Below are 20,885 nucleotides of genomic sequence, written 5' to 3'. Positions count from 1 at the left end.
ACAGAATATCATGTACTTATTTGACATCTATATATATATATCTATATCTATATATATCTATATATATACTCTTCTGTGAAATATTTGTTTATGTCTTTTGTCTATTTTTTTAAATTGGATAGCTTTTGTTGTTTTTTTGTTTTGTTTTGTTTGTGGCTGAGTTATGAGAATTCTTTATAGATTCTAAATACTACCCTTTTGTTACATAGATGGTTTGTATCCATTTCTGTAACTTTTCATCTTCTTAGTAGTGTTTTTTTCTATTGAGATTTGAATCTAAGTCTACAGAGAAATTTTCATTAAATCATTCATATAACTTTTTTCTTTTTTTTAGATTTTAATGAAAATTTTTAATAGCTTGGATTTCCATTCATTCATTGTTGTACATTTTCTTCCCTGTCTCCCTTCCCCCCCCAGTTCTCTTTTTCCTTTGGAAAAAATGTTCTTTTATTGTTATACAGGTCTCCCCTCCCCTCTGCCCCAGACCATTTTACTATACAACTCTTATTCTGGACCATATACAGTTTTGTTCTATAACATTAATTCCAACACCAACAATTTACTCATTTTTTTCTACTCCTCTCAGTAATTATGATTTCCTTTAATCCTTCTAAACTTTTCTCTTTCCTTTAGTGATATTGTGTTGAATATTCCCTTAATGGCTACTGCCTTTCCTTTAATTCATTTTAATATGTATCAATTATCTATTAACTAATCTCTTAGATATTATTTTCTTAGATAGTTCAAGGTTAGTGATAATTTGTTGTGATCCACAAAGTCAACTAGCTTTGGTCAATGAAACACAGATAAAGTCTCTTTCAGGAAGGAGTGATAGGGAATGGCAAAGGACACACTGACAAAGGAGGTTTCTTCTGACGCTTGGGGTAGACAATATGTTGAATCAAAAGTAGTGATATATGCACATCCATATCTCAGATGCAAATGGACAAATATTGCATGGTGCCACTGTTGTAAAATGGGACTGATATCAGGGTTGGGGTAAGACTGAGAAAAACTGGATAAATTGTATATACTGCACTGAAAAAAAAAAAAAAGAAAGTAGTGATATTAGTAATCCTTTCCTTATCCCAGATTTTAGGGGAAAGCATTTTAATTTTTCACTACAAAGTATGATACTAATTGTAAGTTGTTTGTAGATGACCTTTATCAGGTTAAGAAGTTTCTTCTCCACTTCTAGTTTTGAGTATAAATGGGGTTGAATTTTTTAAATGCTTTTACTTCATTGATTTATAGGATAATGTGATTTTTCTTCATTAGGCTGCAAATATATTAGGTTATTTTGGTTGATTCTTAAATACTGAACAAACCTAGGATCCCTAGAATAAATCCTACTTGGTTGTGATGTTTAATTCTTTTTATACATTTTAAAATTCCACTTGCTAATACTTTGTTAAACAGGGAGCTCTGGTCTAATGGTAAGGACTTGTGCTAACAGTTCAAAAGCATGCACTTCTAATCCACCAGCTGCTATGCAGTAAAAATATGAGCAATCTACTCCCGTGTGATTTACAGCCTCTGAAAACTTGCTGAGAATCAGCTACGAGTTGGTTCAATATTTTGTTCAAGATTTTTATTTGTAGATTTATGACGGCTATTTTTCTGTAGTTTTCTCCTTTTGTATTGTCTTTGCCTGGTTTTGGTCTCAGAGTAATATTAGTTACTTAGAATTAAGTAAGAAGTGTTGGTTCCTATTTTCTCAAAAGAGATTATATAGAATTGGTATTAATATTTCTTTAGCTGCTTAGTAAAATTTTACACTGAAACTATCTCTCTTGGAGGAGTTTTTAAATTGCTATTCCATTGGTGTTGAGCTAATTTCAAGTCACAAGACCCTAAAGGACAGAATAGAACTGCTCCATAGGTTTGTTCTTGTTGTTGTTAGGTGCCATTGAGTCAAGCATGACTCATAGTGACCTTCAGACAGATCTGAACCCTGTCCTGTCCTGTGCCAACCTCATCATCTCTGACACACTTGAACCTATTGCAGTAGCCACTATATCAATCTATCTCACTGAAGGTCTTCTTCTCCTTCACCATCCTTCCATCTTTTCAAGCATGATGTCCGTCTCCAAGGAATAACCTCTCCTAACAACATGCCCAAAGATGAGAGATAAAACTTCAACATTTTTGCCTCCAAGGAGCACTGGCTGCACCTTTTCCAAGACATTATCTGTTCTTCTGGCAGTCCATGGGATATCCAGCACTTTTCCAATACCACAACTCAAATGCATCTCTTTTTCTTCTGTCTTCCTTATTCATTGTCCAGTGCTCAGATGCATAGCAAGTGATTGGAAAGACTGTGGCCCAAATAAGAAGCATCTTATTCTTTAGAACTGACATCACTGTTCTTCAAGACTTCGAAGATATCCCTAACATCAGACTTTCCCAATACTATCTGTCCCCTGATCTCCTGATTGCTGGTACTAAGGGGGTTGACCATGTATCCAAGCAAGATGAAATTATTGACATTTCAATCTTTCCTCCATCTATCATGATGTTGCCCATTGGACCAGTGGTAAGGATTTTTATTTTCCTGATACTGAGATGTAATCCATATTGAAGACTACAATCCTTGATCCTCTGCAGCAAGCGCCTCAGGTCCTTCTCACTTGTTCAAGCAAGTTTATGTTATCTTCATGAAGCTTCCCCCAGTCCTGATGCTATATTCCTCTTTATAAAGTACAGCCTCTTGGATTATTTTCTCAGCATACAGATCAAATAGATCTGGAAAGAGGATACAGCCCTGATGCACACGGTTGCTGATTTTAAATCAAGCAGTGTTTCCTTGCTCTGTTTGGACGATTTCTTGGTTTAGGTATAGATTTTGAATAAACACAATTAAGTGTTCTGGAATTCCCATTCTTCTCAAGATCAACCATGATTTGTTATGATGCACAGACAAATGCCTTTACATCATCAATAAAACACAAGTAGTTATTTTTCTGATAATCTCTGCTTTCAGCAAGATCCATCTGACATCCCTGCTGCCATGGCCTCTTCTAAACCCAGCTAGAACTTCTGGTAGTTCTCTGTCAATATATTGTTCTAACAATCTTTGCATGATCTTTAATAATATTTTGTTTGAGAGGGACATCATGTTTGGCAGAGTGGAGGGGCAGCGAAGGAGAGGAAGACCTTTTAAGAGATGGATCAATTCTGTGACTGGAGCAGTGGGAATGAGTGCATTTGAGATGGCTAGGTTGGCACAGGATAGAACGGCATTTAGAACGCTTGTACATAGGGTCGCTATGAGTCGCAAGCGCCTCAATGGCACATAACAACAATGTGATATTAATGATATTGTGTTGTATCATCTTTCTTGGGAGTGGGAACAAATATGAATTTTCTTTAGTCAGCTGACCAGATAGCTGTCTTCCAAATTCTGTGGCATACTCGTGAGCACATCCAGGGCTGTATTTATTATTTGGAACAATTCAACAGGTATCTCATTGATTCCTGGAGCTTTATTTTTTTGCCAGTGTCTTCAGTGCAGTTTGAACATCTTTCATCACCATTGGCTCTTTATCATATGCTACTTCCTGAAATATTTTGGTGTTGACTCATTTTTTGTACAGTGACTCCGTGTATTTTTGCCACCTTCTTTTAATGTTCCTTGGATTGTTCAAAAATTTTCCCATAGAGTCTCTCAATATTGCAACTCAAGGCTTGAATTTGTTTTTCAGGTTTTTTTTTCAGTTTGAGGAATGCCAAACGAGTTCTTCCTTTTTTATTCTCACACTCTAGCTCTTTACACATTCCATTATAATACTTTGCTTTGTCCTCTCGAGCTGCCCTTTAAAATCTACTGTTCATCTTTTTTAAGTTAGCATTTCTTTCTTTTCTTTTGACTTCCTGATGCTCTATTGCAATTTTCAGAGTCTCTTCGGATATCCATTTTAGTTTTTAATCAAAAAGCGTATCACGATGGGAAAGTCTGCTGTTAGGGACCTCTCTAAAGTACTCAAGAGCAACGGTGTCTCTCTGGAGACTAAGGTGCACCTGATACAGGCCATGGTCTTTGCAATCGCTTGTTATGCATCAGAGAGTTGGACAATGACTAGGGAGGACAGAAGGAGAGTTGATGCCTTTGAGCTGTGGTGCTGTAGAAGAGTACTGAATGTACCGTGGACTTCCAGGAAAACAGATTCATCTTGGAGAGGATTAAACCAAGCTACTCCTTGGAGGCAAGGATTCTGGGGCTTCGTCTGACATACTTTGGACATGTTGCCAGGAGGGACAGGTCCTTGAAGAGGGACATCATATTTGGTAGGGTGGAGGGACAGCGCAGGAGGGGAAGACCCTCTATGAGATGGATTGATTTGGTGACTGGGGTAATCGGGATGGGTATGTCAGAGGCAGTGCGGTTGGTGCAGGATAGAGCAGGGTTTAGGGTTGTTGTGCATAGGGTCGCTATGAGTTGCAAATAACTCGATGGCACATAACAACAACAACAACATACAAATAAATATATATTTGTGTCCTGTAGTAGTTGGTGGGTTTGAACTGCTAACTTTTTGGTTAGCAGTCAAAACCTTTAACCACTGCACCACCAGAGCTCCTTTAACAGTTATCACAACTTTCACTGTAGTGCAAGTGGAACCCATTAATAACTGACCCTCTGTTGGTTTTCAAAAATCATATGAGAGGAGATGGCTCATCTTTCCCCCTCAGAACTGCTGGTGGACTGGAACCATCAGAGAAGTGCCATCTTTGGGTTAATAGCACAAGTCCCTTGGGATTATACTACCAGTGGTTGTTATTGTTATGTGGGCTGAGAATTCTTTGTTTGGGGCTGTTAACAGTAGGCTATTTACCAGCATTCTCCAACTGTGAAAGGCTCAAGACATTGCCAAATGTCACTGGGGACAAATTTGCCCCTGACTGGGAACAACTGCATTACTCATTCTATCTATCAGTTTTTGTGCCAATATCACACTGACAAATCTTTTGGTCTTTATTTTTGTTAGTTTAGAACAAATCCCTCTAGGCTTTCTTTCCAAAACTGATTTTATTCACTCTTGTACTTTGACATCTACAGGTTAATTTAGAATTTGTTTGGCAAATCCTATGAAATATTTTTTGAGGTTTCTATTAATTTGAGAAGAACTGATGTCTCTATGCTACTGAATCTTCTATCCGTATATATGTGATAGCTCACCCTATAGTCAGGTTCTTGTCACGTCTCAGGAACCTTTCATACCTTTTAATTACCTATCCTCTCTCGCCCTTGATTTTCTCACTTCTAAAATGAACATAATACTTGTTTTTACCAAATTAAACTTGCTAATTAGGACTTGTATCATTCACAATATATTGCAGGAGTTTTAACAGTAGTAGGTGTACAATAAAGCCTCATGTTAAGGCAAGTTATTAGTTTTGCCTCCTTGAGGGTTTTGATGCTATTAAGTCTATGTATAGTCCATAATCCTGGCTGAGTCTACACTCTTGCTTTTTATCCCCTCTGCCACCAAGCTGGACTTTAAAGAAAAGCTGGAAGCATCCTTCTTCTCTCAAACCCATTTCTCCTGCTTCGCACCAATCACCCACAGCAGGGGTATTCACAGTCATCAGGATCTGAGAAGGGTTTTGTATCCCCCACCGCCTTGCCCGCCCCAAAACGCTGACTCAAGACTCCAGGAGATGTCAGAAAAGAAATTATTAATCTCTTAATTCTAGAGATAAAAATACTTCTTTTTCCTTTGGCAAAACAGCCTACTGACTTTTTTCTTTTTTGCATTCCTATTGTTAAGATAGAAAACTGAATCTTTCACATTAAACCCTGTCTTTCTCAGAGGTTTAGCTACCTTCTCCCTTCAACCTCTCTGATAGTTGCCACTCTTGTGTAAAATCTCTCCCCCATCTTGCCTGTCCTTATTTCACATCGTTGTGTGTTGAGTCAGAACTGGCAGAGCTGACCCTCTGACCAGTTTTCAGAGGCAGTAAATCGCACAGGAGGACACTGCCCATCCTTCTCTCATGGAGCAGCTGGTGGATTTGAACTGTGTGGTTTTAAAATGGCAGCACAGCTTCTTACCACCAGGCCATTACAGTTCTTCCCTATTTCCTGTAGTGTCCAAAATTAACTACTATCTCCTTCCTTGTATTGGTCTCATTTAGTGCTGCCCACACACCTTTCTTCAGTAGCAACCCGTTTTTTTGGATATCTTTTCTCTTTCATTTTATTTCACCTATGCCTTCAGTGTATCAACACTAAAAAGTACCATAAGACCTCCTCTTTAATTCTTTTAAAATTATGGTTATATAACCACATTTACACTTATTTATATATATTCAGTTGGGAGGCTGTACTTTAGGAGACATGCAGCATCAGGATTGGAAGAAGGTTCGTGTACAACCTGTATTATGAAGATGCCACAACTTTGCTTGCTGAAACTGAAGAGGACCTGAAGTGTTTGCTACAGAAGGTCAAGGACTGTAGTCTTCAATAAAGATTGATGTTCAACATCAAGAAAATAAAGATTCTCAACACCAGGCCAATTTGCAGCATGATGACAGAAGGAGAAGAGATTGCGATAGTTAACAATTTCATCTTGCTCAGATCTACAATCAACACTCTTGGCATCAGCAGTCAGGAAATAAAAAGTGAGTTGCATTGGAAAATTCTGCTGTCAAGGACCTCTCCAGAGTGCTGAAGAGCAATAATAACAGTCTATAGACTAAGGTGTGCCTGATCCAGGGCATGGTCTTCACAATTACTTGCTATGCATCTGAGAGCTGGACAATGAGTAAGGATGACAGAAGAAGAATGAATGCCTTTGAGTTGTGGTGCTGGTGAAGAGTACTGAACAGGTCTGTCCTGGAGAAGATGAACCCAGGTTGCTCCTTTGAGGCAAGGATTTTGAAGTTCTGTCTTACATACTTTGGGCATGTTGCTAGGAGGAACCAGTTCATGGAGAAGGATATCATGCTTCAAAGGGTGGAGGTCCAGTACAGAAGAATAAGACACTGGATAAGATGGACTGACACAGTGACTATGGCAATGGGGTCAGATGTATCAGAGACAGTGAGGTCGGTTCAAGATAGGGCAAAGTTCAGAGCCATTGTTCATAGGGTCACTATGAATCGCAGTCAACTTGATGGCATGTAACAACAACTATATATATAACAAAACATTTGCCATATCAACCTTTTTTTTTATGTGTACAAATTGGTCACTTTTTGGTATAGTATGTAATGAATTGGGCGGCTAACCAAAAGGTTGGCAGTTGGAATCCACCAGCCATTCTTTGGGAGAGAGAAGGGCAGTCTCTTCCTATGAAGATTTACAGCCTCAGAAACCTGATGGTACTTCTGAACTGCAATTAATTCAATGGCAGTGGGTTTGGTTCCATTTTGGTTTTAAATTTGATATTAAACAACTGTTGCCTAATTACAGACTGCACAGATTCAGCGCGGGGTAGAGAAAGGAACATGGCTCCAGGTAGAAAGTCCAGTCCCACTACTTATTAGCTGGGACACCTTAAATAAGCCACCTAGCTTCACTTATCCTGTTTTTCTCATTTTAAAAATTGAGACAATTAACTTGTTCTGAGTCTCGTCTATCAAAATATGGAGAAGATCCTTCGCTACCAGGGCCTTTTATTTTTCATAATATCTTACAATAGACTAAAAAGGTTCATTTTAAGCGTTGTTGAGTCAGATACAACTCATAGCGACTCCATGAACAATAGATCTGAACCTAGTCTTTTCCTGTGCCATCATCATCTCTGAAATACCTGAGCCCTTACTGCAGTCACTGCGTCAATCAATCTTGTCTTCTCTTTCATCGACCCTCTACTTTTCCAAGTATGATGTCTCTAACCAAGAAGCGATCCTCTCTACCAAAATCCCAAACTATGTGAAAGAAAGCTTTGCCATCCTTGCCTCTAAAGAGCATTCTGGCTGAAATTTCTCCAACACATATCTGTATGAAGACCTGCTGAGAGGTCAGCTATCAGTTGGTTCACACTGGACCACACATAACAATAAAGACTCTTGAAGGAGCCCTGGTGGTGCAGTGATTAAGCTGACAATATAGGGGTTTTTGTTGTTGTTGTTGGTTTTTTTTCTGTTTTAAAAATTTATTATTCATTTCAATGAAAATTTACAGAGACTTTGGGTTTCCATACATTCATTGTTGCACTTTTCTCCCCTCCCAACTCTCTCCTCTTGTACACTACCCTCTTGAAAAGGTAAAAGAAAAATTCTTTCATTGTTTTACAAACCCTCCTCCAGGTCCACTCCACCATGTAGCTTTTGCTCTAGACTCCTGTCATGACAAAAATACCTAATCACATATCCTTTTTAAACAGTTTTCTCCCTTATCTGTTTCAATGCAGTATACATTATTCAATTTATCTTTCTCAGTCTCCCCCCAATCCAGATGTCAGTCCTGTTTTACAACAGTGGCAACAGTGGCACTATGCAGTATTTGTCCTTTTGTGACTGAGATACTTTGCTCAGCATAATGTCCTCCAGAGTCACCCATTTTGAATAATATTTCCTGAGTTCCTTGTTTTTCAATGCAGCATAGTATTCCATTGTGTGAATACACCACAGCTTCTCTATCCATTCATTTGCTGATGGGCACTTAGGTTGTTTCCAACTCCTTGCTATTGTGAAGAAAGCCACGATAAACATGGGTGTGCATATATCTGCTTGGGTGTCAGTTATGGTCTCTTTGGGGTATATTCCCAGTAGTGGAATTGCTGGGTCAAATGATATCTCTATTTGCAACTTTTTGAGAAAGCGTCACACTGCTTTCCACAGTGGTTGCACTATTTTACACTCCCACCAACAGTGAATAAGGGTTCCAGTTTCTCCACAATCTCGCCAGCATTTGTTGCTTGCTGTTCTGTTAAATTTTGCTATTTTGACTGGGGTGAGATGATATCTCATAGTTGCTTTGATTTGCATCTCTCTTAGAGCTAGGGATTTGGAACATTTCTTCATGTGCTTGTTGGCCATCAGAATGTCTTCTTTGGTGAAGTGTCTGTTCAAATTCTGTGGCCATTTTTCTACTGGATTTTTTACCTTTATTTTGTTGTGGTGCAATACAGGGGTTTGAATTCATCCTGTTTCTCTGTAGGAGAGAGACTCAGCCACCTCCTCTCATAAAGATTGTTGCTGGTGATTATGTGCCATCAAACTGTAAATTACTCATAGCTGATCCTCCAGCAGATTTTCAAAGCCTGTGAAATGCACTGGAGGAGACTGCCCATCTTTCTCCTATAGAGAAGTTGGTAGATTCAAACTGCCTGCCCTGGGTTAGCTGGGAAAATCCCTAACAGTAGGCTATGAGAGCTCACTCTTACAAAGATTACAGCCTAGAAAATCCTTTGGGGCGATTCTATTTTGTGACACAGACATGCTATGAGATAAAAGCTACTTGACAACATCTAACAACAACAGAGACTCCTAAACAGCCATGTTAATGAAGGAATGAGTAGTTTAAAACATTACTTTATCAAAAAATATCTCTATTTACTTTCTGAATTAACTGTGAATTTTACAAGTAGCAGATTTTCTTTTTAACCTATATTGTTTAGGTGTAATATTAGAAACAGTTTGCAACCCTTATGTACTCACCAGGCTAAAATTAAAGCATCATTTTAGAAAACCCACAACATGGATTCATCCTGTGACAAATGGAGTACTGGCAACATCAAATTATTTTGATAAACAATGAGCACATGAAGAGTTTGAGTCACAAATGTTCAGACCACGAACCTCATGAGAAATGTTCTGCTGCTTTTAAACATTCCAAGAACATTTGTTAGGTAAATGCTCTGAATCTTATTTCTAAGTGTCTCTCCTCTGTTAAAGGGCTAGCCTGCTGAATAAAACAAAGAAACTAAGTAGCTTCTTTATTACCTGTAGCCTGTAAGCTTAAGGCAGGGTCCAGTTTTGTGTGGGGTTTGGAGCTGACAAACAGGTAACAAAGCACACAGGCAGTGATGATGAAGGCCAGGAGGACCACGGCTGCAATGGACAGGCCCACTAGAGCACCGATACTGGAGAGAGAAGACCATAAGGGAACTGGGTGTCAGAAAGGGGCCGAGGAGACAATGTGACATGGTGGAGGTAATGTAGGTGCTGGAGCAAGGAGCTCAGATTTTATTATACCCTTACCTGTCTTGAGGAGTGCATACAGTTAATCCACTGACTGGAAGGTTACAGGATCCTCAGCAATCTACTTCTAAAAAATTTAGCCTTAAAAAAAGCTTGCAAGCAGCCCAAATGTCCAACCACAATAGAATGGATTAAGAACTTATGGTACATATGCAAGATGGAAAAATATGTAGCATGCAGGAGCAGTGATTTTGAAAATGACAACCTAACTTGAGAGGGACTGGAGAGCATTATGCTGAATGGAACTAACTCACTCAGTCCCACAAGGACAAATACTATATAAGGTCATTATTATAGAAATAGATAACCAGTAAAAGGTGTATGAGAATCTAAGGGGGGAACAGTGGGGTGAGGATGAGTGGAGGTGGGAATGTGGGGGAATCATAAAGTCACACAATTTGATGGCTGGAGAAAGGGGTGGAGAAAGGAAATGAGGAAGATCCAGTGTGAAAAGCAAGGTATATGAACTTTGTAAGTAAACCAGCAATAAATTGTATATAACACGTTGCCGCAAATGATGGTAAAAAAAAAATAAATGTGTTTCTAAGCAGGGTTGTCAATGAAAAGTGTGTGTGGCAACGTGTTAAACAAACAAAACTTTGCAGAACTCAGTTCTCTTCTTGAGTACTACTGGTTTTGATACTAGAACTACTAGTTCTACTACTAGCTCTAGTCAAGGTAGAACTGACTAGCCAGCAGCTGGTTTTGATCTGTCTTGAACAGGCTTTCTGTGTCTACACATGAGTAAGAGCACAATGATGTGCTCACCAGACATGACATCACTTAGAACCCACCAGGGAACAGGGACTCACTCCGAGTTCTATTTCTTCTTCCCTTTTTCTTTAACGTCTTTCTCCCTGTTCCCATCCCAGAGAGAGCTGGAGGCAATCTCTTAAAACTACTGGATTTTTTTTTCCAAATCAAGACATGTTGTTGTTATGTGCCATCGAGTTGCTTGCGACTCATAGTGACCCTTTCTATGTACAACAGCCCTAAACCCTGCTCTATCCTGAGCCAACCTTATTGTCTCTGATACACCTACCCCCAATACCCCAGGCACTGAGTCAATCCATCTCATCAAGTTTCTTCCTCTCTTGTGCTGTCACCCCACCCTTTCAAGGATGATGTCCTTCTCCAAGGACTGGTCCTTCCTTGCAACATTCCCGAAATTGTCAGATGAAGCTTCAGAATCCTTGCCTCCAAGGAGCAGACTGGTTTCACCCTCTCTAGAATGAATCTTTATTTTTCTAGCAGTCGATGCAATACTTTCCTCCAGTACCACAGCTCAGAGGCATCCCTTTCTATCATCCCTAGACATTTTCCAGCTTTCTGATGTACAGCAAGTAATTGCAAAGACCATGGCCTGGATCTGGTGCACCTTAGTCTCCAGACTGATGTCACTGCTCTTCAGTACTCTGGAGAGGTCCCTGACAGCAGACTTTCCCAGTGCAATTTGTCTTTTGATTTCCTGGCTGCTGGTACAAAACCCACATATCCTTGCAACCTCACTCAGTTGGCTACATGCCTGAAGCCCTCTCACCATCTTCTGGCCTCACTGCCTCAACCCCAATTCAGGCCTGTGTCACTTGGTCTTGAGCCATAGTTTGGAGCCACAGTTTTCTTTCTTCATGTGATTCATCTCCATTAGCTCTCCATGTCTAAAATTTACTTGTTTAGAAGGTTCATCACTAATGTCCCCTTCTGGATAATTCTTCCTAGGTTATTCTTTTCTCCCTTCCCATACCAGGCCAGTCTGCGTAAGACACCTTAATCAAGGCGTCTGACACTTCCTATGTGGTCAGGCTGTCTGTTGTGGTAGAGAAAGCAAAGGGTTTTGCAACAGACCCATCTGAGTGAGGACCAGCTATGTATTAGTTCACTGTGAGTGAGCCCTTAGTTAGTTAATGTCTTTGAGCCTCCATTTCCAGAAAAATGAAAATGATCAGATCATGGTACCACACAATGGTAGTAAGAATAGATGCTAAAAGGTATGTGGTTTGCTTGGCACACATAGATGGTCAGCATATTCGCCATTTGCTCTTTGAAAGAGCTAGCTTACGCTTTGTCCTCGCCATGTACAAGGCCTAGCCCATCACAGGCAGTCAGTTAATGTCACCAAGTGCCTACTGTGTGTAACAGTTTTCCTTCTGTCTAGGAAGGGATTTGGGAGGCACCTGAATTGATAATTTGTTTGTTCTGGTTTTTTTTTAGTTTGTGTACTGTTGAAAAGATCTGACTGGCACAGGAGGTGACTGTCCCCCCTTTTACAGTGGAGCATCTGGTCCTTGCGAACCACGAGATTCCTGCCACAAGGCCACCAGAGCTCCCTGAGAATTGATACATTTGAATTATGGTAGTGTTAGAAAGAATACTGAACATACCATGGACCTTGAGAAGAACAAATAGAATGTGAAATATCAAGACTTAATTTTGCATATTTTGGCAATGAGTTAAGGAGGCCTCAAGATTCTGGAAAAAGATACCATGCGTGGTAGATTCAGCAAAAACGAAGAAGATCTTTAACAAGATGGATTACCCCAGTGGCTACAATAACAAGTTCAAACATGGCAATGACTGTGAGGTTGGCTCCAGATCAGGACCGGGTAGTGTTTTGTTCTGTTGTACATATAAATCCTCCGAGTTGGAAATGACTTGATGGGTCGAACATCAACAACAACATGTTTTGTTTGTGTGCCCTCCTTGACCACCATTCCTTCCTTAACTGTTCTTCTTCTCATGTTCCTGTCCAGACTCCGGCCCTTGCCCCTTGTGTAGAATTACCTACCAATAGCCAGTTTCTATCAAGCACAAAAATACCTTAGAATCTTGGACTCTATTTCCCCGAGGCTAAATAAATTACAGGACACTCCTGTGATGGTCTAGTATAGAGCCATTAAAACATGTTTTCAAACAATATTTAAGGTCATGGATAAATTAATGAGAAACATTAAGCGTAGAGAACAGGATGCGCAATTGAATATACAGTATAACTCCAACTCTGGTGGCTTAGTGGTAAGGAACTGTGCTGCCAACCCAAAGGTACATTGTTCAAAGAAACCAGAAGCATCTTGGGAGAAAGATGGACAATCTCCTGTGCAATTTACTGCCTCTGAAAACTTGCTGGAGGGTCAGCTATGAGTCATTTCTGACTCAAAGGTACTCAACAACAACATACATGTATGCGTATGTTATGTATGTATAAAGATCAGAGGGAAATACATCAAAATCTGAACAGATTACTGATGTCCTATATGTAGCACTATACTATATATGTTCTGTTCGTACCTCATTTGATATTCTTTCCAGAGTTTCAACTGGTGGCATCTGCATCTCTTTGCCTGAGACCTTTCTTGGCTTTATCAAGCAGGTCAGAGTGCAGGAGTCATATCACCTTCTCAGCAACTCAACTCCCATGTCCAGAAATGCTAGCATGCAAATATCCCAGCTTCCTTGGGAGAACTGTGAGGTATATGTTATATGCTGGCTAGCACAATTCAGTGAGTTTAAGCTGTGGTTACCCACAGTAAGCACATCCTCTTTTGTTAAACCTCTCTCCTTTCCTTGTGTCACTTTCCTATTTCTACAAGTGTTTTCTGGCATCACTTTCCATATGAACAACATGCCCTCAATGTAACTTCTCAGAGTCTTTTTTCAGGAGAACCCAAACCAAGAACTTGGATTACCCATGGCTGCTTTTGCTTTTTTCCTACATTAAGTATGTAGTACTTTTTTATGCCTCTGAAAGAATTCTAATTAAGCACTGTTTTTCTCTTTCAAAATAATAACTCGCTTATAGGACTGCGTACAGGTTGGGATCCTATCCTTTCAAAGGATATCTATGGACACTTGGATGAAAATGGGCCTCACAGTAGGGTCACTGAAGGTGTGAGTAAGAGAGTTGCGAGGCGATGCCCTGGATTCAAGGACTGAACAGACACATCTTCATTCATACACAGTTGGTCCATCTGGAATAGGAGAACCAACTTCTTTCTGAGGATGGAGCTGACAAGACAGAGGATCCAAAGGGATAAATCTATGCTTAGTAGAAGAGAAACTTAGAAATAGAGTTTTTCCATGCTGAACGCACAGCCTCAAGAGGTGGTGACTTCCCCCATCACTGGGAGGGTTTTGGCAGAACATCAGGATGAGTGCATCTGTTAGTGAAGTTATACCTCCCAGACCTGACTGGGAAGTCCGATTAGAGAACCTCCAGCTTCTAGGATTGCAATGGTCTATGATTATGAAGGAGTTTCTGGGTAATGAAAACATACTTGGTTGTTTACCATAAGGTTCGAGGTTTGACTCCACTCTAAGAGGCATCTTAAAAGACAAGCCTGGAAATTGTAAAAAAAAAAAAGCTAAAAAACACCAACTTTTAAAACCCTATGAAGTACATTTCTACCTTGTCATACATGAGATCACCATAAGTCAGTCCTCACTTGATGACAATTACTAAGTTTTTGTAAATGACTATGATAGACAGAAAACCCTAAGAAAATATTGTGATCCCTGAGAAGAAATTAGAGGGGTCGACAAACAAAAACAAGGGCTTTAGAGTTCAGGAGTTCTAAATTCAAATCCTGGCTCTGTAGCACATAAACTGAAAATCACTTTGCCTCTCCGAACTTCATTGTCTTTATTTGTAAAGACAAAAAGTTTATTTACAAAAAAATAAGAAAGTATATTTATAAAGTTGCCTGATCACCAGCTCTGTTCTCCAGCAAGGCTACTGTTTCATGGCTCATGTTTTGATGAAAAACAACTGCAGATGGAGGTTGTTTGGAAACTGGACCAGACAGTGTAATAGCACAAGCTGCTTCTTCATGTGGAAGATTTACTTCCTGAGACTTGCTTTTAAAGATAGTAATTATCCTTGAGCACTCTCTCACCAAGGAAATGATTCTTACCTGGAGATGTATAATTTTTAAAAAGCTAGTTTCACGGATGGAGCCAAATCAAATTTTGGGGCAAGCCAAAAGAATGCTGGGGAAATTATTTCAGGGTTCATGACACACTGACCATGCAAACATCTGAGGGCCCTCAGACTCCCTTCAGCACTTTGCAATTGTTTGTAATGTTTATGGACCACATTATGTATATCCTATACACAGGAAGGGTCTAGCCCAGAATCTTCTGGTTGTCCTTGGGGGGTGGAGTGGTCACAGAATGGGAAGCATATTGACACAGGAGGTCACCCATCCAACCTCCTACCTCATTATCTGAACACTAAAGCACTCAGTGTTTCTATGGCAACCAACAACTCACAAGAGGAAGAGCTTCAGGTAGGGAAGAAGTGGTGACAGAGAGATTGGGTCCTGGTTGGTTGTATGCTGAGGGGGTTACTCATCGCTATCCCCAAAGGCCAGCACATTTCCATATCCTCAAGGGCTAGTGAGAACAGATTTATAAAGCATGTTTTCAGATGATCTGAGTAGAGTAGGTTTTCAAAGAGTCAGGACTGATTTGGACTAGCAGTAGCATAAACCCTGGTTTGGGGTCAGACACATCTGAGTTGTCCTCCCAGCTCAGCCACTTTCTCTTGCTGGGAGCCTGTCTGATAGTAATTAGCCTCTCTCAAGTTTTCTTATCAGTAAAATGGAGATGACACAGGAGAGGGTTGTGCATATGAAAGCATGTAGCACCTGGACAGTCCTAGATCATGTTCCTTAAATCTCAATCTGCTATGACATTGCTAAAAGATCTTGGACAAGCCACTTTCATATTTTGAGCTTCACTTTCCTCAACCATGAACCTCAAAAACAAACAAAAAACTAAAACTAACAACAACCCCCAAACTCAACGCCATTTAGTAGGAACCTACAGCTCACTCAAAAGAGGCGGGAAATTCCTAGAGAGACAATTGCCCAGTTTTCTCCTACAGAGTAGATTTGAATTGCCAAAGAAGTACGACCTTTCAGTTAGCAGTACAACTCTGGAGACTGTGCAACCAGAGCTCCCTTAAATAGGAACCAGGGAAAGGGAATACACGTTAATGAAAGCAACTACTGATTACACTAGTAATTTTCTCATGGATTATTTTAGTTTGCTTGGTTCTACAGTCAACACTCTTGTCACCAGCAGCCAGGAAATTAAAAGACGTATTGTGATGGGAAAGTCTACTGTTAGGGACCTCTCCAAAGTACTGAAAGAGCAATGGTGTCACTCTGGAGACTACGATGCGCCTGATACAGGCTATGGTCTTTGCAGTATTATTCAGTCCTATAGGTTCACAATGAGTTAGGATTGTCTAGACGGTAACGAGTTTTTAATCTACACAATGACATGAGACAGGTATTATCATTTTCATTTTTAGGATGATTAGAAAAAGAGGTTGATAGGAAGCTCTGGTGGCCTGCTGGCAAGAAGCTGTGCTGCAATCCCAAAGGTGCACAGTTCGAATCCACCAAATGCTCTACTGGAGGAGGCGGGGCAGTCTCCTCCTGTGCCAGTCGGGTCCAATTCAACAGCACACAGGAAGTAATTAAAAAAAAAAGGTGATGCCGCATAGGGTCTCAACCCACCCACACCTGGGTGTGAATGAAACAGCATGCTGCTATTAAAAAAAGAAAAAACGGAGAAGGTTCTGAGATTAAATGATTTGCTGATATCCACAAAGCTTGGTGGTACCAAGGTTTGGACCAGGTTCTCACCAGCCCAAATCCCCTTAGTGTCTCTGTCCTCCAAAAGGAGGTCAGAACCGTCAAATTTCAGCTCATTCCTAAGTACAAAATGCATCTTGCAACAAATACTCCCTTACTCTACCTACTTCAGGTGCATTTTGTATCTCTCTAAGTGGACTGTTAGTGAGCTCCTGAGGGGTAGAGAACAATTGATTTCTGTGTTTTCAGGCCTGGCACAAATAAAAAGCTATAATGAATGACTGAATATATGGTTAACAGAATAAGCTAATGTGGCTCTCTGGGTGACGGGGAGCAAGCAAATATGCATCTTAGAAACCATCTGAAAAGTCTCTAGAATTATAGATTGAGTAGCCTGTAAGATGCAACCATATGTCCAACTGTTATTGGCATTTGTCAAGTTGACTTACCTCTGTTTTCTCATCCTTACCACATGAGTCACAATCAAGATGGCAGTGAGGTTTTTGTTGTTGTTTACTGCCCTATTTGGAAATCAGGGCAGTGACTGATCATAATCCTCACTTGACAGATCAAAAAAGCAGCTAAGGAGACTTTAGTAGCTATGGTGCTTTCTTTCCCATCCCAAAGGATACATGGCCTCTGCTCATATACCTCTAAGCACACGAAGTTCACTCTCTACTGAAATGACCCAATTTGGTGTTGCTGGTGTTTGTTTCTCAGTGCAGACTCAGCAGCAAACTGGGTTTGTTTGGGGTTGGTTTTTTTGTTTGTTTTTTTTTTTTGTCTTTTTCTTTGAGACGCCTTTGGAAACCCAGTAGCAATGAAATATGTTGCTTTCTCAGCTCCTAACTTAAGTTCCAAGAATGTTTTGGCTGATCTGGCTAACTCCTTTATACAACAAGTAGGGATACCAAGGGCCTGTGAGAGGAGAATTATCCAAGTTTCAGTTGATAGAACCTGAGGTGGCATCCTGCTGTGGCATTAGGCCACCAAGTCATGATGAACTTGGAGTCAGCTCAAGAGACTCAGGTCTCTTGCTTTGGCTCAGGGTGAAATACAATCCAGCAATTACCACAGGATCTGGCACACAGTCAGTACTTCACAAGGTCTATATGAAAAAATGGCTGACTATGGGATGAAAGGCTAGAGTTGAGGATAAGACTGGGGTATAGCATCAAGTGAAGCTTAGGGTCTGACTGCAGATCTGGATGACACTGGGAGTCAGGATGGGGGAAAGTAGCTGAAATGAGGTTGCAGAGATGATTAAAGAGGAGGTTGTGGATGATGATAGATTGAGGGCTGGCATCAATATTGAGGGACTGGGTAAGAGTAGGGGTGACATTAGTATTGATATTAGAACATATAATGGTTGGGATGGTTTGAGTTTCCTGTGAAGTTAGGAATAGTAATTTGCTGTGAGGTAGGTGTGTGCTCTAGAGCAGAACGAAGCTGAAAATGTGGATGAAGGTTGCTTTGGCGTCAAGCTGAGGTGAGGTCCATGCATGGATCAGGGTATTGGCTGAGGTCAGGAAGGAGGAATAGAGTGAGAGGGGGTTGCTATGACACTTGAAAGAATGGCTGGGTTGGTGACAGCTTGAGAGGTGGGTCAGCTTTGGGTATGGGGTGGGAAGGGGTCGGTTTAGAAGGGGCTGAAGACAGGATGAAAGGATTGAGATTGGAGTGGGGTTGGTACCTGAGCCACCACATGTAGCTGTGCTCGTAGGGGAAGAAGCTGTGCGGGTCATCGCAGCAGTACTTGTGGTCTCGGAAGCCGCAACAGAAGACGGCGGCCGCCTCGCCCCCCGGGCGCGGACAGCTGAAGCCGCGCACCACCTCCTGCTCGGCGCTCACATAGCTCGTGCAGGCGCCGCTCATCGCGCCCGCCACCGCGCCACCTCACACCGCTGGACGGACGGACGGACGGCAGAGCCGGGAGTGAGTCGGAGAAGTGAGGGACAGATCCAGACAGAACTAAAGCTGAGAGAGACCGAGAGAGCGGAGCGGAGATAGAACAGAAGGGCAAAGATAAGGAATGAAGAGGCGAACAGAGACAAAGAAACACCGAGAGAGAGAACCCCCAGCGGGGAGACTTGCTTGCAGAGGACGGTCGTGGAGCCGAGAGGACGCCCAGGTGCGCCGAGCCGCGGCGGGAGGGGCTGGAGGAGGAAGAGGGGGCGGAGGCGCCGTGCGGGGCGCTGGGGAGCGGGGCGAGGGGCCCGGCCAGGGGGCGGGGCGGAAAGGGGGCCAGTTCGCCGCGCTGCTTTCCCAGGTCCTGCCCTCGGGGGCCTCAGAGACACAAGGTCGGGCAGGCAGGGCGGGAATTCGAAGCTTGGTCTGAGTTCCACAGCCGCCTCAGTCCTTGCTCAGTGTGAGGCACTGAGTGCAGCGCTGGCAATCTCCGGAGAGATCCAGGCTACTGCAGAAGTGCACAAACCACCCTGCAGTGGCTTGGCTACGCAGCAGGGTCAGTCAGGGCATGGTTAGTTAGCATAGAACCTCACTTAACTGTCACAACCCAATGGGGGTCAGGGATTTCCCCCCCCCCCCATTTTGTAGTTGTAAGCTGAGGGCGGGAGAGAAGTCACCCATTGGGCTGCTCAACCCTCAAACGTGATTGTAACCGAGACCAAGTTCGTTCTGAAGCGCCCTCCGTCCCCTCCCACTTTACCTGCTGTCCTATCCAGAGCTTCTTTTCCAGAGAACTTTTAATATCCTCTCAAATTCCAGCTTCCTCATCTGAGGCTTCCTATCCCTGTTTTCCACCCCCTCTTGGCCACCAGCCTGAGACCGGGGTCCAGGGAGAGATGGTGAGGAGTGATGGGGGTTGGAGTAGATTCTCCCCAATGGTACCCCCCCCCAGGGCAAAACCATCAGACCTCTGCATTCTCTGCAATTGTTTCCATATAAAAATGTAGTGTTCACTGTAGGATGAGAAAACTGCAATCTGAAGGAGTTGTAAGAAGCCCTCAGAGATCACCCGTCTGTCCTCTTACGGTAGTTGGCGAAGCTGAGGTAATGAGTATGACCTGGTTCAGTCCCAACTGAGTCAGAGCTCTATTTTGTCCATGTTTTTTTAGCCTATCAGTATTCATTCAGTCAACCACAGAGGGTTGGGGCTAAAAAGGACCTGTGGGTCATACTACTGATTATTAAGTGGATTAGAAAAGATGTACTACAGATTTAAAAACTAGTATTCTTCATTATGGGTTGAATTGAGTGTATTCTTGCCCCCAAATGTGTGTCAATTTGGCTAGTTTATGTTTCTCAACATAGTACAATTATCATATGCATTGTAAATCCTAATCTCAATAATGTTAATCAAGCAGGATTAAAGGCAGATATCTAATTTAACAATAGCAACAACAATTTGTAGTGATGCAATCTGAGAGGTGATTAACCAGGTGATGGGTGGGATGTTACATACCTTTCTTTAGGTTATAGCTCCAAAGATTTGATGAAAAGGGAGTTACTTTGGGCTGTGGACTGTATTATGTGTTCTCTTCAGAAAAATAAAGGGAGAGAGAAGTGAACAGAGTGTGGGGATCTCAGGACCCCCAAGACAGAAGAGTCAAGAGTGAAGCATGTTCTCTGGGCAGCTCCTTGACACAGGTGAAGGCCAAGATACATAGAGATCTCCAAGGAATCTCCTGTTGTTGTGGACAGTGGAATCAGAACTGAGGCATAGCTGACCCACCAGCTGGTTTTCAGAGACAGTAACTTGCACAGGAGGAGATTGTCCATCTTTTTCCAGTGGAGCAGCTGGTGGGTTCAAACCACATGACTTTGGGATTGCAGTGCAGTTTCTTACCATAGATTGTGAAATAAAGGCCTTCCTTTTTAATAGGGAAGAGAAGTCTTTACCTAAACCGAGCAACCTAAATTAGGGAGCTCTGGTGATGTAGTAGGTAAGTAGATGTGATGCTAAGCAAAATATTGAGTCAGAATTGACTCAGCACTAGTCCTCTATCAGGTTTTTTTATTATATTTTATTAATTTTCATAAACATTTACAGAGATTTTAGGTTTCCATTCATTCATTGTTGCACTATTCTCTCCACCCTCTTCCCAGTTTGTTCTTGTCCAAATGCCACAGTGCTTGTCAAAGCCAGTTCTGATTAATCTTCTTTGTCAGTGT

General features: G+C 41.6%; 1 protein-coding gene across 1 annotated transcript in view; it reads right to left on the bottom strand.

The window, feature by feature from the left end:
• The window catches only part of FAM159A (family with sequence similarity 159, member A), a 39,657-nt gene extending 21,031 nt beyond the window's left edge, over positions 1–18,626 (bottom strand). The window contains exons 1-2 of the mRNA XM_006879806.1: positions 18,445–18,626; positions 9,895–10,034 (exon numbers count right to left, since the gene is read on the bottom strand). Of these exons, the coding sequence (XP_006879868.1) occupies positions 9,895–10,034; positions 18,445–18,626 (322 nt within the window). The remainder of the gene's footprint in view (positions 1–9,894; positions 10,035–18,444) is intronic.
• Between the last annotated feature and the right edge of the window lie 2,259 nt (positions 18,627–20,885).

This window comes from Elephantulus edwardii, unplaced genomic scaffold (assembly GCF_000299155.1).
Source record: "Elephantulus edwardii isolate Elephantulus edwardi_28Jun2011 unplaced genomic scaffold, EleEdw1.0 scaffold00005, whole genome shotgun sequence".
In the NCBI taxonomy this organism is placed as follows: Eukaryota; Metazoa; Chordata; class Mammalia; order Macroscelidea; family Macroscelididae; genus Elephantulus; species Elephantulus edwardii.
Note: the sequence above shows the minus strand (reverse complement) of the source record. Positions and strands in the feature narration are given on the sequence as shown.